This window comes from Diaporthe amygdali, assembly GCF_026229845.1.
Source record: "Diaporthe amygdali strain CAA958 chromosome Unknown NODE_17_length_903054_cov_64_435670, whole genome shotgun sequence".
NCBI classification, from domain to species: Eukaryota; Fungi; Ascomycota; class Sordariomycetes; order Diaporthales; family Diaporthaceae; genus Diaporthe; species Diaporthe amygdali.
Genome location: NW_026517037.1, coordinates 204,564 through 218,578, shown reverse-complemented (window position 1 = coordinate 218,578; position 14,015 = coordinate 204,564). Strand labels below are relative to the sequence as shown.

At 56.9% G+C, this 14,015-nt stretch overlaps 5 protein-coding genes across 5 annotated transcripts; 1 reads left to right on the top strand and 4 right to left on the bottom strand.

Moving 5' to 3' along the window:
- Window positions 1–191: 191 nt before the first annotated feature.
- J7T55_005031 (chromatin remodelling factor 2-1) lies at window positions 192–6,218 on the top strand (the record flags this gene model as incomplete). Its single annotated transcript, XM_053144389.1, has 4 exons — window positions 192–881; window positions 1,291–1,590; window positions 1,665–6,003; window positions 6,067–6,218. The coding sequence occupies 4 exons, from the start codon at window positions 192–194 to the stop codon at window positions 6,216–6,218; spliced, it is 5,481 nt and encodes a 1,826-aa protein (XP_052992755.1).
- Window positions 6,219–6,909: 691 nt separating this feature from the next.
- J7T55_005030 (uncharacterized protein) lies at window positions 6,910–7,428 on the bottom strand (the record flags this gene model as incomplete). The annotated part of the gene is made up of 1 exon (XM_053144388.1): window positions 6,910–7,428. One exon carries the CDS (start codon window positions 7,426–7,428, stop codon window positions 6,910–6,912), a length of 519 nt encoding a protein of 172 aa, XP_052992754.1.
- Window positions 7,429–8,237: 809 nt separating this feature from the next.
- J7T55_005029 (uncharacterized protein) lies at window positions 8,238–8,697 on the bottom strand (the record flags this gene model as incomplete). Its single annotated transcript, XM_053144387.1, has 2 exons — window positions 8,238–8,323; window positions 8,415–8,697. The coding sequence occupies 2 exons, from the start codon at window positions 8,695–8,697 to the stop codon at window positions 8,238–8,240; spliced, it is 369 nt and encodes a 122-aa protein (XP_052992753.1).
- A 614-nt stretch (window positions 8,698–9,311) lies between these two features.
- J7T55_005028 (YTP1) lies at window positions 9,312–11,074 on the bottom strand (the record flags this gene model as incomplete). Its single annotated transcript, XM_053144386.1, has 4 exons — window positions 9,312–9,731; window positions 9,801–10,646; window positions 10,719–10,796; window positions 10,889–11,074. The coding sequence occupies 4 exons, from the start codon at window positions 11,072–11,074 to the stop codon at window positions 9,312–9,314; spliced, it is 1,530 nt and encodes a 509-aa protein (XP_052992752.1).
- Window positions 11,075–13,030: 1,956 nt separating this feature from the next.
- J7T55_005027 (uncharacterized protein) lies at window positions 13,031–13,957 on the bottom strand (the record flags this gene model as incomplete). Its single annotated transcript, XM_053144385.1, has 1 exon — window positions 13,031–13,957. The coding sequence occupies one exon, from the start codon at window positions 13,955–13,957 to the stop codon at window positions 13,031–13,033; it is 927 nt and encodes a 308-aa protein (XP_052992751.1).
- Window positions 13,958–14,015: the final 58 nt, after the last annotated feature.

The following is a 14,015-nucleotide window of genomic DNA, read 5'->3' as shown; positions in this document are numbered from 1 at the left end:
CGACTGCATCCTTGTCATCTCGGCGACTTGCCTGACACGCGTTGCGGATGGGTTGTCTCTGGCACCCCAAGACTAGATCAGACAAGACAGGAGAGAACTCAGGCCGGCTCTCTAGAGCAGGGCGAGGGACGGATCGATAACATAGCCAGGTCGATCACAGTCAGGGCATCATCGCACCCACCACAGCCAGGATGGAGTCAAATTTCCACTCGACCGTGCTGCAGAGACCGCCCAGCCTGCACGACTACGAGGACCAGCAACGCGACCGCGAGCGGGAAAGAGAGCGGGATCGCGGCAGCAGTGAGCGGCGGCACCGCGACATTCTGAATCCGGTTCAGCTGGGTGAGAGCAGCAACAACAACAACACCAATCCGCCACCTGCACAAGGCTCGCATGCACCTGGGCAGCAGCAGCAACCGCCACCGCGACACTCATTCAGTCTGCGATCTCCAACCCAGGCCGACTTCCACCAACCGGCGCCGCCTCGCTTCCCCGGTTCCAGCTCTGCCTCTCCCTCGTCAGCGCCCTCCACCAGCGCCGCGGCAAACAACAGCTCCAGCACCAGCACGAATGGCACCGGCTCGGGCACACGCTCGCTCCTGCACAACCCATTCCTGACATCATCTGCTGCGCCGCCATCCCTTCCTCCACCAGTCCACCCATCAAGCATCGCACCTCCGCGATCGCCTCTGCACGCGCCGCCCGTCTTTTATCCCCAGGACCTGCGCGACCATCGCGATTCTCCGCGAGAGAAGACGGCCGGCAGCTTCTACGACCCTACCACCGACACCACCACCACCACCAGCGACCGGAGGGTCAGCGACACCGGCTCCGCCTGGCACAACGCGACCCAGGTTTCATCGTCATCGTCAGCATCAAAGGTAAGCAAGCAAGCAAATCCCAAAAGCAATCAGATCCCAAGCCTGCCTGCTCGCTGCTGCAACGCTGGTGCCGCCAATACTTTTTCTTTTTGACGGGTGCCAATGCGTCCGACATTCTCACGCCAAACCGACGCCCCTCCACAACCGCGCCGCGTTGGCAACTCTGACCAGCAGCAATGCCACTGGGCCAAGTGGCCCATCCTCTCCGTCACAAGTCCATCGTCAAATCATCCCATCCCGTCAATCCCTCCCGCCACCCTAGAAAAAAAATCGCAAACTCCAACACCCGTCTTTGACGTCGTGATCCATCCATCATCGCCTTTGTCAACCTGCACGCCAAATCACTCATCTTACTTTGTGTGCTTGCATCATCGGCATTTGCTAACCAATCTCACCTTGCCCTTTACAGCCTCGCGATCCTTTGAACAGGGACTACGACTATCCTCCGCAGCCATCCGTCGATCGCTCTCCTTATTACAAGGGCAGCTACACGTCGCCTGTCGCTGCAACCTTCCCACCGCGAAGCCCCATCTCTCATTCCCGCCCGTCTGCCGGATCCATCAGCCCGCCCGCCGGAGCCCGTGCGATGGCTTCGCCCAGTGTGCTACAGTCGGCGCTGTCAGCCGGCACCGCTTCAAATGGCACTCCGGCCGTGCAACACTCGCCACCTGCTCCTTCGGTGCTGCAAGCACCTGCTCCCCCCACAAGTGTAAGCATCTGGAACTCACCTCCCTCCCGCTTCCCCTCCATGCTCTTAATTGTTTAACCTTTGTCCGCCTTCAGACCCCTAGCCGGAATGTCATGTCCTTCGACAATATACTGTCCAGCGCCGAAACAGATATGAGACCACGGGATCCATCTCCCCCAGCGAGCATTTCGGAGCCTGCTGTGAAAGAGGAGAAGTCAGACGAGCCAGAGAAGGTCGAGCGGAAGAAGCCTGCCAGGAAGCCCAGGCAGTCCCGTGTGTCGGACATCAAGAACTCGGAGCCCACGTCCAAGAGGCGGTCGTCCTCCCACTCCCAAAAGGAAAAGGAGATCGCTGCCGCGCCGCGCGTTCCTGCGAAGCGCACGGCGAATGGCCAGCCCAAGACAGGCGGCTTCTCCGCGAGCAAGGAGAAGAAAATCAAGGAACAGATGGACCAGATGGACGTTGATCCCATCGAGGCCGACGGCTTTGATGCCGACGAGGAGCAATTCGCCTGGCGTCAGCGTGCACTGAGACGGCGACGTGCCATGGAGGGCCGGGAGGACAAGCTTCACTCCTCGCGCAGGTCCAACCTGGCCAGGGACAGCATCCTGCACCTGAGCCTGCACACAGACCTGGGCAAGCGCCGGTACGACGATATGTACTATGACGACGCGCTGCAGAAGGTACGCGATCAAGAGGTTGTCGCCGAGAAGGAGCGGAAGAAGGATATGCAACGCAAGCGCCGACGCGAGAAATCCATGGCGGTCACCATCGAGCAGAAGGAAACAGCCCTCGCCAAGGCCCAAGCTGCTGAGCTGGCCGGTGACGAAGCGGAGCGAATTAAGCATCTTCGTGAAGCCGAGCGTGCCAACAAGAAGGCACAGCAGACGAAGCTCATCCTGCAAAAGGGCATCAAGGGCCCAGCACGGAACCTGCCTCCCATTGAGGTCAACCTCGAAGGCGGCGTCATGTCGACATTCCAAGCAAGCGACATGGAGCCCGGCAAAGGCAAAGGCAAGTCTCGAAGCGGACCGCGACCAAAGAAGTCTAAGGAGCAGAAACAAGCCGAGAAGGACAGTGCACTGGCTGCCCAGGCAGCTTTGGACGCAGGCGAGGAGCTGCCCAGCAAGGAGGAGACAAGCAAGATCCGCATCAGGCTGAAGAAGGACAAGGCCCCCAAGGAAGATGCCGTCCAGGACCCAGAGGTTGTCGAGCCCAAGGAGCCCAAGGTGAAGGAGAAAGTCGTCGAGGAACCCAAGGACCCCAACGAGAACAAGTTCCAGTCTAAGGGTTTCAACCAGATCTACGACCAGATCTGGCGCGATCTTGCCCGCAAGGACGTTAACAAGGTCTACAGGCTTGCAACTGAATCTTATGGGACCAAAGCCTCTAACCTTAAAAAGACGGCTATTCTTGCTTCCAAGGAGGCCAAGAGGTGGCAGATGCGGACCAACAAGGGGACGAAGGACCTGCAGGCTCGCGCCAAGCGTGTCATGCGTGACATGATGACCTTCTGGAAGCGCAACGAGCGCGAGGAACGCGATCTTCGCAAGGCTGCCGAGAAGCAGGAGCTTGAGAATGCCCGCAAACAGGAGGCAGACCGCGAGGCCGCTCGGCAGAAGCGGAAGCTCAATTTCCTCATCTCCCAGACTGAACTGTACTCTCACTTTATCGGCAAGAAGATCAAGACACACGAAGTCGAGCGCAGCACAGACAACCCCGATATCGCCGCGGAGGACACTGGTCCAGATCACAAGGCGGTCGACGTTGACGATGATGGCACTGCCACTTCAGGGGCCAAGGTCACTAGGTTTGAGAATCTCACCTTTGAAGAAGAGGACGAAGACAAGCTCCAAGAGATTGCGAAGGCCAACGCGGCGCACGCTCTCGCAGAAGCACAGCAGAAGGCCAGAGACTTCAACAAGGACGATGAGCCTGACGAAGATGGGGAGATGAACTTTCAGAATCCTACAGGAATGGGCGAGGTTGAGATTGAGCAGCCCAAGCTGCTCAATGCTCAACTCAAGGAGTACCAGCTCAAGGGCCTCAACTGGCTGGCCAACCTCTACGAGCAAGGTATCAACGGCATCCTGGCTGACGAAATGGGCCTGGGCAAGACTGTGCAGTCCATCTCGGTCATGGCGTATCTGGCGGAGAAGTACGACATCTGGGGTCCGTACCTCGTTGTCGCTCCCGCGTCGACACTCCACAACTGGGAGCAGGAGATTCGCAAGTTTGTGCCCGAGTTCAAGATCCTTCCGTACTGGGGTACCGCAGGTGACCGGAAGACGCTCCGGAAATTCTGGGACCGCAGGCACAACACGTACAAGAAGGATGCCAGTTTCCATGTCATGGTCACGTCTTACCAGCTCGTCGTGTCTGATGTTGCTTACTTCCAGAAGATGAAGTGGCAGTACATGATTCTCGACGAGGCCCAGGCCATCAAGAGCTCCCAGAGCTCCCGGTGGAAGTGCCTGCTTGGTTTCCACTGCCGGAACCGTCTGCTGTTGACGGGTACCCCCATCCAGAACAACATGCAGGAACTCTGGGCCCTACTGCATTTTATCATGCCGTCACTGTTCGACTCGCATGACGAGTTCAGCGAATGGTTCTCCAAGGACATTGAGTCTCACGCGCAGAGCAACACGAAGCTCAACGAAGACCAGCTCAAGCGTCTGCACATGATCCTGAAGCCATTTATGCTTCGTCGTGTGAAGAAGCACGTCCAAAAGGAACTTGGTGACAAGATCGAGATGGATGTCTTCTGTGACCTCACATATCGTCAACGTGCTTACTACAGCAACCTGCGCAACCAGATCAGCATTATGGACCTGATCGAGAAGGCGACCACTGGCGATGACACGGATTCAGGCACACTCATGAACCTCGTCATGCAGTTCCGGAAGGTTTGCAACCATCCCGACTTGTTCGAACGTGCCGAAACAACTTCACCATTCTTCACTGGGTACTTTGCCGAGACGGCGTCCTTCATTCGTGAGGGGACCAATGTACCGGTGGCATACTCGACTCGAAGCTTGATCGACTATGAGCTGCCCAAGCTTGTCTGGCGAGATGGCGGCAGACTATACAAGCCCGGCAGCGACAACGAGAAGGCCGGGTTCCGCAACAAGTACCTGGACCACATGATGAATATCTGGACACCGGACAATGTTTGCGAGGGCCTCGGTGGCACTGACTCCTTCTCGTGGTTGCGCTTTGCCGATACGAGCCCCCAGGAAGTGTACAACGCCAGCCATCAAGACGTTTTCACCCGCGCTGTGGAGCTGTCGAGGCGGAAGGACCGGCTAGGATATATGAATGTCGCCTATGACGAGCCCGAGGACCGGGGCTACACCCCGGCGCATGCGTTGTTCCAGATCAAGCAACGGAGTGATCGCAAACCTCTAGCCGATATAACGGATCGAGGTGTTTTGAGCAGCCTCATGAACGTGGCGCGAGAGACATATCACGACGCCGGATTTGGTCACCTTGAGCCGGCTGCTCGACCAGGGGCAGCTGCGCCACCGATCGATGTGATCTGCAATAGCCGGGGGGCCAACATTGAGCGGGAAGAGACCCTGTTCAATGTGCCAGTGCGCAGAGCACTGTTCGAACCCAACTCTGAGGAGCAGAAGGCTTTCATTACTCAAAAGACCCCCATCGACAGCATGCCTGTGTATGGACTACTACCGTCTCCAGACAACGAGAAGAAGCGGTTCACAAATGTTGCCGTACCATCCATGCGGCGCTTTGTCACGGATTCCGGCAAACTTGCCAAGCTGGATGAGCTGCTGTTCAAGCTCAAGGAGCAAGGTCACCGCGTGTTACTGTACTTCCAGATGACGCGCATGATTGATCTGATTGAGGAATACTTGATGTATCGCAACTACAAGTTCTGCCGACTCGACGGCTCCACCAAGCTCGAGGACAGGCGTGATACGGTGCACGATTTCCAGACCCGACCCGATATCTTCATCTTCCTGCTCTCCACCCGTGCTGGTGGTCTCGGTATCAACCTCACGTCTGCGGACACGGTCATCTTCTACGACTCGGATTGGAACCCGACAATCGACTCGCAGGCCATGGATCGCGCTCATCGTCTTGGCCAGACCAGGCAAGTCACAGTATACCGCCTCATCACCCGCGGCACAATCGAGGAGCGCATTCGCAAGCGAGCTCTGCAGAAGGAAGAAGTGCAGCGCGTTGTCATTTCGGGAGGCGGCACTGGTGCTGGTGTCGACTTCTCTGGTCGTAGGCAGACCGAGAACCGCAACAAGGACATCGCAATGTGGCTTGCCGACGACGACGATGCGGTCGAGAAGATGATTGAGCGTCGCGAGCAGGAGCTCATGGCTAGCGGCGAGTACGAGAAGAAGAGGAAGGGCGGCAGGAAGAAGAAGGATGCTGTCTCCCTGGACGACATGTATCATGAAGGTGAGCCAGGCCATCCATCGCCGATTATTAGCAACGGCTTGAAACTAACCAATACTGTTTTAGGTGAGGGACACTTTGATGACAACAAGGCATCAGGAACAGCAACCCCCATCGAGGCGCCTGCAGCAAGCGGCAAGAAGAAGGGCAAGGGCTCGAAGAAGGCCAAGACCGCCAAGCAGCGTCTTGCTATTGCTGATGGCGAGGTTGACGCCTAGATCAAGACGAATCAGAGTATGAGTCGCTGCACATCAGACTACACACAGGCGCAGGTGGATGTGTAGGTGGGTGGGACATGCTCACCCGCTGGGGCTGCTTGGGGGGTTTAGAGGACTTGGAATGTTGCAGACATGTGACATACATACACGCCCTCACATGGTCTGATTTCGTGTTTAATTAGTTTCTCGCATGGCATGGCACGACTGCCAGAAGAAAAAAGCAGATGCCGTTTTGCATCTGCAGTTTCGCGTGTTTCGGGAGAGGTAAGATGGCACCGGTCGTTTTCATTGTCATTGTCAGTCATGAGGCAAAAAAGGGCCGAGTGGGTTGGGCTCGCAGCGAGGGGTTAGATGAAGATTCGACGTAGACAGGCCCGAACGAGGCGGTTCATGCACGCTACGTCACGAAAGTGTACCAATAGAATAATAGACAGACAATGCGAAGAGATGGGCGGCGTCACGTAAACATGAATCCGCGAGAGATTGTAATTGTGCATGTGCCTTCAGTTCACGAAACAGGTGTCCATGTTGTCTAATGAGCCAGCCCGACAAAAGCTGGGCAGCCAGTACCATACAGAGGAAGCATTCCACAACCGCCCGCCATCTGCCCTTGAAAATAGCCCCTCGATACACATCGCTTGATAGGAGGCATCGCCGGGCCTGATCGACCATACATACCATACCAACACCCTCACAGACTCGCAGCCAGGGCGAGCACACCAGCAACCAGGGCGCCGGCCCCACGGACGTAGTTCATCCACCACCACCGCCTCAGCAGGGCCTCGACGTCGCCCGCCGACACCTTGTCCTTGGCGCCGACCTCGCGCGCGATGCTGATGAGCTTCTGGTTGACGGGCATCACCACGATGGCCGTCCAGGCGAGGGTGGCGGTTACCAAACCCGCGGCGACGGCAAAGGCCGGGCCCCTGGCCAGGCTCGTGCCCAGGACGCCGGCGCTAGAGGAGGGAGAGGAGGATGATGTGTAGGACAGGTAGCTGAAGGACGTGATGGCGGTGGCGGCCAGGGGCACGACGACCTTCAGACCGTCGTGGTACAGCCTGTCGAACATGCGGGCCGAGGTCTGCTTCTCGAGCTTGTACATGAGCGGCACGAAGAGGTGCGAGGTGCTGATGTTGAAGCCTGCGAGCAGGATGGTGGACGTGATGCCCAGGAGGCTGGCGGTCGAGCGGAGGCTGCTGGTGTCGGCCATTGTTGTACTTGGACGGTTTGTTTTCCTGGCTATTCTAGGCTTTATCCTGGCCGGGTTGCTCAAGTGTGATGCGGATAGCTGACTCCTTTCTTGAGGTTCGAAATGCCTCATCGGTGTAGATACGAACGACTGAAGCTCCCTTTATCTCCCACACCCCCCTCCCGTAGCTTGTCTGGCGAGCGGTTAGACGCTAGGGCTAACCGGGGAATGGCGCCTGACATGCGATGCGGTGGTGGCTCCAATGATAAAATCTACAACTCGTAGGAATATCAAATGCTCCAAAGCTGTTATGTGAGATTCTCAATCAAATCTGTCTGCAGAACACCCTCGAGTGACATGACTTGGTGTAGGACAAACGGGCACAAACGGTTTCGCACTGCACAGATGGACCATGATTTGATTGCCATTGCTGTATTCATGAAGACAGTAGCTCTATGTTATGAACTGGCAGAATCATTAGTTCTGCTTTGAAGTCGGCTCTTGACTCACTTCCGCACAATCTCTCCAGCCTAGTCCTCGACTCATTTGCGATATCGAGTGCTGGGGAGTCGAGCAGTCCCTTGGGTTGTCAACCATTTTCCCGGCAACTTGCGCCAGCTTTGATGCGTCTAGACGCATCTTCGAGTATATACCGAATATGGCCATGTCGGAAATGAGGTGGCTTTGAGCTGTTGAGGGGTTTGCTGCTATTGCTCGGGCACCTGAGCCCATGTTGCGAGATCCTGTACGGCCCGCGTCCCCCGTGCTTTGTGTGTACCGGGTGATTTATTGTGCTCCATGGCCTCACCCGCCAGTGACTTGTCGGTTGATCATGAGATGTCCATCTTCTCGAGGGCCTCCATGGCGGCGTTCCTCTCCGTCTTGAGCTGCTTCTTGGAGCTCTTCTCCTCGGCGTCTGTCACGGTCCCAGTTGTCAGCACACACGTTCTTCCTGGACTTTGTCGGTCTTCCAGAATCCAGGATTCAGGGACTCAAGGTCTACTGACCCTTCACCTCGGCCTCGGCCTGCCGCTCCTCCTCCTCGCGCTTCCTCCTAATGGCGTGGGCCATCTGCTTCTCCAGCTTGCGGGCCTTCTTGCTGCTCAGCGGCCTGTTGGGCCCGCTGGTGGGCAGGAGCCCGGTGCGTGCGCCGCGCTTCGTATCAGCCTTGGCGACGCGGTCTGGCAGGCGGGCGGTTGCGACGGCCTGGAGGGTCTGCTTGCGGGCTTTGGAACGGTGAGCCCGAACGCGGTTCTTCGACTTGAAGTTGGGGTTCTTGACCGACGGCATCTTGGGTGGCTGAAACTAGGGGCTTTGGTGTAATTGGATTGTGCAACGAGGCTGTGACTTGAAATTTGAAGAGGCCAAGTGTGAGCGGACGGAGATATTGTCAACCGAAAGTAGTGGTCGCAAGTGGTTGGTATTAAGAGTCTGTGAAGGTGAAGGCGGAGGCGTGGAATCTTTTTGGTGGAGACTTGGCGATAAGGGGGCTTATCTCAACCCACCCAGTGGATCGTGTGAAGCAGCAGGTACCTAGGTACCATATAGTCTACTACATGAGCAGCTCCATAATTAATTCATACTGTAGACCGAAAGCCACGTCGTCCTCAAAATTCTTCCTGGACAGCAGCTTTCTCATATGTCTATTCTTCACTGCATGATAGTAGCTATATTTGCTCTTTTCCCGCCCGTGTAGAGATATATGACCCAGAAATAAATAAATGACAGCCATGCAGTTTGCCCCCGTAACGCCCTTCAATGCTGGTTGGCAACCAATGTGCCCTTGTACACTTTCGCTGTGGTACCACCGAGTAATTACTCCCGCCGTTCCGTGCATCGTAAGATATTTGCTCGCTGGTATACCCGCAGGACCTCTGCGGTCTTGACCGATGACGGCTTGCCCTCTAAGCAACCCGATCATTGTTCCTGCCGACTGTGCTCGGACTCGACAGACCCTCGCCGTCTCCCTCGACATCATCCTTCTCCTCCTTCAACAGCTTCCGCCGCTGTGCCTCGTCCTCATCCTCGTCACTCATCATGTCGTCAAGCTCAAACTCCTCGGCGTCCCGCAGCCTGCGCTCCTGGGCTGGAGCCAGCGCGTGTCCATTGGAACCGTGTGCGTGCCCGTTGATGCCCTTGTTGTGCCCGTTCAGGTTGACACTGCGGTCGTAGATGTAAATGAGCACATTGGTGAAGAGGAAGACGAGGAAGGCGAGGCTGTAGAGGATGAGCACGTAGGCGACATGGTCGATGCCCGAGGCGTTGACAAGAAGCATCTGCTCCTCAGTGGCGCCCATGAACAAGAAACCGGACGCATAGAGAAGCTAGGGAGACGCGGTGTTAGTTACCAGGATGCGCATAGGCCTGCTGGGAAAAGGGGAAAAGCCACTCACGAATACAGGGATATACTGGAAGCTGTGCGTGTCGTAGCCGTCATCCGAGATGCCGACCTTGTCCTGGAGCACAAAGGAGACCTCGACCATGCGGGTGAACCCGGCAGCCATCAGGGTGTAGCCAAAGGCCATGTGGGTCATGGCCGAGATCTTGAGATCCTGGGGATGGGCCGACATGGCCCAGCCGGTGATGAGAATGACGAAGCCAGGAATGAAGTTCCTCTTGGGGCGGCCAAGGCGGTCCTTGCTCAGCCAGACACCGGCCAGGCCGGCACACCACCACACGATGCCCATGGTAGTGTGCTGCCAGTCATTCTTGACCCAGGCGGTGCCCCACCTGTGCTCGGTAAAGGTGTTGACACAGCCCCAGGCGGCGATGACGACGCTGTCGAAGAACTCCTGAGAGCGGCCAGTGCGCCTGATCCACAGCTGGCCTACCAGCATGGCGATGGTCAGGAGGATGCCGTAGGCGATGAAGGCGCTGCCCATGATGAAGTGGGCCAGGCACTGGCCCAGGTGGTCGCCCTGGCAGAAGCCCAGGGCGGTGATGCCGCCAAAGAGCATCTGGGTCCAGGCGACGACGGGGAAGGTCTTGCCGTTTATGCTGTGGACGAAACGGATGACAGGGCGTATGCGCTTGTGGATGCCCTTCTCGAGGTGCAGTTTGAGGTAGACGCCGACGATGATCTGGGCAAACATCTGGAAATAGACCCAGTCGCCGAAGTGGGAGTGGACGTTGGAGGGGAGGAACTCCCTGCCACCGTGCATGTGGCCGAGGGCGTATCCGAGGAGGGCGAGGATGGAGGACAGGGACTGGACGGGGACGTGCCATCGACTTTTGGTCATCTACTCAAGTCCAGGCGTTGGTCAGTAGCTATTCCGTGGCATCCGAGGCGACAGGAAGGGGGCCTAACTCACGCCCAGTACCATGCCGAGGGGGAACAGCACGCCAAAGGCGAGCATGTTAACGAAGATGTGAGCCCATAATGTCGAGTCCTACAGTAGTGAGACAGGGCTGGTCAGCAGTCTGTGGAAGCAGCAGCATACAGGCAGAATAACGAGAGGCGACGGGGGATGGCTGGACGCACGATGGGCTCTGGAGAGGTGGCATCGCCATCAGGGATGTTCTCGACGCTGTGGTCGTGACTGGAAGCCATCGGGAGGCAGAGTGCGACAAGAGCGAGGTAGGTGGTTGTTCTCGTCGGCGATATTGAGCTGAGGACTGAGGAGAGCGATAGCGAGACGGGCGATGATGAAGAGGAAGAGTAGGCCATGGCCAGGGCGGTTGGCGACGAGGTCCAAGCCCAAGGCATTGCTCAGGCGCGCTTGTTTCGCAATTGGGGGTGACCAACTGCTGCTGTGGTGGTGGTGGTGTTTCGGCTGGGTGGAGGGTGCAAGCGCAGGGCCGCGTCAGAATCGCCAGATTTGTTATGGGAACTATTATGGGATGAATTTATGGGAGGAGGATGACCGGGATGGCTGGAGGGAAAAGGGTGTGGGGCAGTCTGTGTGTCTCTGCACTCTGCAGCAAGGCAGTGGGCAAGTGGCCACGCCTTGTCACTGCAACAAGCGCGCAGTGCAACGAGACTGGACGGGCCGTCTGATGTGTCAACTCGGAGTTGAAGAGGCTGCTGTCTGTGCTGTCGCGGCAATGGTGGGTGGCGATTGACTGATGGTGACGGTGATTGTGAGCCTCTAGTCGCTCGCTCGGTTGCTGCAGGCACAGATGGGATGGGATGGCTTGTGAGCTTGGGCTGAATACTGTAGATGTACAGTAGAACTGTGCAGTATGCACACACACCCACCAGTGTCTGCAGTGGCTGGATGGAGATGGAGATGGAGATGAAGAACAAGTATACAGGAGGCTACAGATGGATGACAAGGTGGAGATGATTGACGGTGTCGGTGGATTGATTGAGTGATGGACAATCACATTCCGTCAGCACCAGGAGGAGGAAGAACAGAGAACGGCACGATCGGCCCCGGGTTCATGCTCTCCACCGCGACCGACTCCCGAGCCTTCCATTCCAGTTTATCCAGTTCCCCAGTGGAAATCCTGCCCTTTTCCGTCCTTTCCTGTCCATTCCTACCCTTTCCTTTCCCGGCCTTACGCGTCGCTCCATTCTTTTTCTTTCCCATTCGCAGGGGGGACGGGGGATGGGGGGCTCAGAGGAGAAGGAGAGAGGTGCGAGGGGCCACATCTGGATTGATTAGATGCCCCGTTTCTTTTACCCCTGACAAGACCTTCCCTCACCCGCTCGCTCAATCAATCCATTTCTTCCACCAAGCCAGTCTCCGCTTCCCCATTGGAAATCCACTCATTCTTTCCAAGGGGATTCTTCCAAGGCACAGGTCAGCATCTCCCTTCTGGCCTGCCAGCCCTGCCAACCCCCATGTCACGTCTCTCTGTAAGTGCTGCATGACATTCACAGACAATCACCACCATCTCGACCTATCCTATGATAGACCTACCACGCTACACGTATGAAGCCAGAAAGCTACCATTCAACAGACTGGAAAAGCAAAATTAGATTCAACAAGCATTCTGCTTCGCGCTTGTTGCACGTGAGTGAGCTTGTCTGAACCTAAGCAACCAAAATCCAACCCACGATGCATCCACCATCCGTGCCACATCCAGCAAAAAGAAAACACAACCTCACCAGTTGTACTCGGGCGCGTTACTGCCCATTACTGGAATCGAACCAGTCACCTCATCATTACTAGTGATGCGCTCTACCGATGAGCTAAACGGGCTTGTAGATCCCTTAATTTGTGGTGTTTATAAATTTGTGTGGAACTATTTCTCGACTCGTGCTGTGTGCGGTGTGCGCCTGTGGGGGCCCAGCCCACAATTCCAGCCGGGACACGTTTATTTTGAATACAACCCTGGAACACATAGACCTGTGACACAGTACATCCCCACCCTCTTGACTATAACACAGCGATGTGAGGGATCTGGGTATTCGATTGAATTAATGTCGACTTGGCCTTGTGCTGGAACTAGTATCTCAAGTGGAGTCTTGGGATATGTGCGGCGCAGTCAGACGTGTTAAAATCACTTGCACGCAGATATAGACTCTAAATTGTCCATGGCGAGCATTAACCTTATACAAAAGACCTCCAGTCCAATGTGGACCGTGGCCAAATATGTATTATCCATTACATTTAAATATTCAGCGTCTTATGCCGCCACATGCATATCGTAAATGCTAGATGCCTTCAGACCGTACTTAGCAAGACAGGTCGAACTGAGGCGACAGCGTGCCCAGGTCGCCCGCCCCGTAGATGCCAAAGTCCGGGTTGGCCTGCCCCCACTGGCTCTCCTGCAGCATGTACCAGAACGTGTTGATGTTGCGCGAGATGAGCCCGCACGACACCTGCTTCCAGTACGTCTGCGCGTTCTGCGCGCTGGGCACCGCGCCGTTGACCGTGTCGCCGCTGACAGGCCACCCCGTCTCCGTCACCCACACGTCCTTGCCCTGCGCCGCCGCCTTGGTCTGGTCGTACGCGCTCCAGAACAGCGAGTTGGCGTTCTCGATCCGGTTGTCAAACGCCGACTGGAAGTACGGGTACGCGTCCATGCCCACCCAGTCCACCGCCGCCACCACCTTGCTGTTGGCCCCGTCCAGCCACATGTTCCACGTGTCCACGTGCCCGATCGGCTTGCCCTGCAGCGACGTGCCCGCGATCGTGCTGCGCACCTGGTTGATGTAGCCCACAAGCTCGTCCGGCCCGATCCCCACCTCATTGTTCTGGTTCCTGTACAGGTCCTCGCTGCCTACTGAGATGCCGACCACGAGGTCGGTGAAGGCGGTGCCGTACTGGTTGATGGCTGTCTGAAGCGCCTTGAGCTCGTTGGGGAAGCTGCCGCCCGAGGTCCACAGGCCGAGCAGCAGACGAGTCTGGGAGTTGATGGCGGCTGGGATGGCCGACACGACGTCACTTGTGGTCCCCCACTGGACCATCGTGTATAACCGCGCGGCATTCCACCCTGATTGGTTGGGCAGGTTCTTTGCCTTGTTGAACTCATATGCGAAATCAACCTGCTGCTTGGCCGCCTGGTTGTTGAAGAAGGCTCCGTAGTTGAACCCCTGGATGGCTGCGTTGGCCGTGCCGGCCACGACAGAGAGGCCGGAGAGTACCGTGGAGAGCTTCATTGTTGCGATGTTCCCGAGTCTGTTGGGCGAGGCACAGAGTTGTCGGTGGAGGTGAGCA